This window comes from Mangifera indica, unplaced genomic scaffold (assembly GCF_011075055.1).
Source record: "Mangifera indica cultivar Alphonso unplaced genomic scaffold, CATAS_Mindica_2.1 Un_0026, whole genome shotgun sequence".
Taxonomy (NCBI): domain Eukaryota; kingdom Viridiplantae; phylum Streptophyta; class Magnoliopsida; order Sapindales; family Anacardiaceae; genus Mangifera; species Mangifera indica.
Genome location: NW_025401118.1, coordinates 275,518 through 277,300, shown reverse-complemented (window position 1 = coordinate 277,300; position 1,783 = coordinate 275,518). Strand labels below are relative to the sequence as shown.

The following is a 1,783-nucleotide window of genomic DNA, read 5'->3' as shown; positions in this document are numbered from 1 at the left end:
GATCAAGCCAAATCAACTTTTTTGGTGCAATTTTGCTCATCGAATCTGAATAGGTTTTTGTTGTGCAAAAAAAATATAAAACATAATTTCTATGCTATTAAATATAATAAATAATTAAAACAGAAAATAAAATACAAAAAAATAAAAGAAAGAGAACACAAGAATTTACGAGGTTCGGTAAATGTACCTACGTCCTCAATGTCACTGACTACTTTCACTATCTCCAAAGAATAGTTACAAAAGGAAATATAAACTATTAGAGATCTCTAATAATAAGATTCTCTCAATACAATTGTATTTGACCACAACTGTCTTAAGGATGATTTTGAATTAAAATCAATGTCTCTATTTATAATTTTTGATAAAATATAAAGAGATTAAATTAATAGATATGGGACATAAAGAGCCACTTATTTCAACAGTTTTTAGCGATCAGATCACAAGTAATATGATAAATTTAAAATCTTAAATAGTTAAGCGTAATATAGTCATTAACGGATTAGCTTTTAGGGAATTCATAGTTTAAGAATTTAATCAATGGAATTAATTTGCCAAACCTTGGTGGGAAATAATAATTTACATACAATGAAAGTGCATTAAATGTTTTAAGGTGATAACTGAAACTTCCTTTAAACAAGGCTTGACTCAATGACCTAATTTGTATATTTCTTTAAAGAGGAATGTTATATGTGCATATCTTTAATTCAAAATCATCTAATTATATCATAATATATCATTTATATATCCAAATCATATTCTAAAAATATGTATATATAGTTTTATTGATTTTTAAATTACATACGTACACATTGAATATCTAATTTGTTTTAGTGAGTTAAATTCACAAGAAGAGCCTTTTATATATAAAAATCATTTATCACTCTTCAAATTTTATAATATTAATACCAAAAATATAAACGCTCAATTTTATTGGAAGAGAATACAATAATATTTCAATTATGGAGTACCACTTAAGTGTTAGTGGCTTCTTTGTATTATTTAAAGACGATGCAAAACCAGAACAAGTTTTACAGGATTTTTGTTAACATCACTTGAAGAAGTTATTAATGGTGATGAGGATCAGGGCCTCCAGGACTCACTCTCTTGGAATCAAAAAACCTGCCGAGAAGCTCTTGTCTTTTTACACTTTCTTTGAACATTTCCATGGCCTTCTCCATCAACAGAGGACCCTTATCGTTCAAATATCGTTTGGACTCAAAATGCCTTTCGATGATCTTCTGTTTCGGCAAACTCGTCCTGGAAACTTCTTCCAGGCTCTTCAAAAATGTCGCATCGCTATCAAGAGGGCGAGTTTGAGAGATTAAAATGATGTCCGAAAGCAAGAAGAGGCATAACAAAAACCTGAAGCTAAAGGCCATTTTTTTACCGAAGCTAGCTGTCTCTGAAGTCAGAAGCTGGAGTATGATGTGAAGCGTAGTATTTGAGAGCAAGAGTGAGTTGCCTTTTATAGAGCTCAATCTGTCCATCTCACTTGTAATATTAAACTTTATGACAACTTTAGTGCTCATTCAATAATATTTTTTCCATTCCTACATCAGTCAAATTAGCTTAAGGCACCACACCAAGGGTCAGGTAATATTTTATTATAAAAATATAATATTATCAAAAAAAATAGATTATTTAAAAAATTATTATGTATAAATTATTATTATGTATAAAAATAATTGATAAATATAAATAATTATTATATTTAATTAGATATAATAAAAAAATATTTTAATATTATTTTATTTAAATAATCTTGATATAATTCTTTTAAAAT

General features: G+C 27.7%; 1 protein-coding gene across 1 annotated transcript; it reads right to left on the bottom strand.

Moving 5' to 3' along the window:
* Positions 1-1,064: 1,064 nt before the first annotated feature.
* LOC123206157 (CLAVATA3/ESR (CLE)-related protein 33-like) lies at positions 1,065-1,379 on the bottom strand. Its single transcript, XM_044623286.1, has one exon. The coding sequence runs from the start codon at positions 1,377-1,379 to the stop codon at positions 1,065-1,067; it is 315 nt and encodes a 104-aa protein (XP_044479221.1).
* Positions 1,380-1,783: the final 404 nt, after the last annotated feature.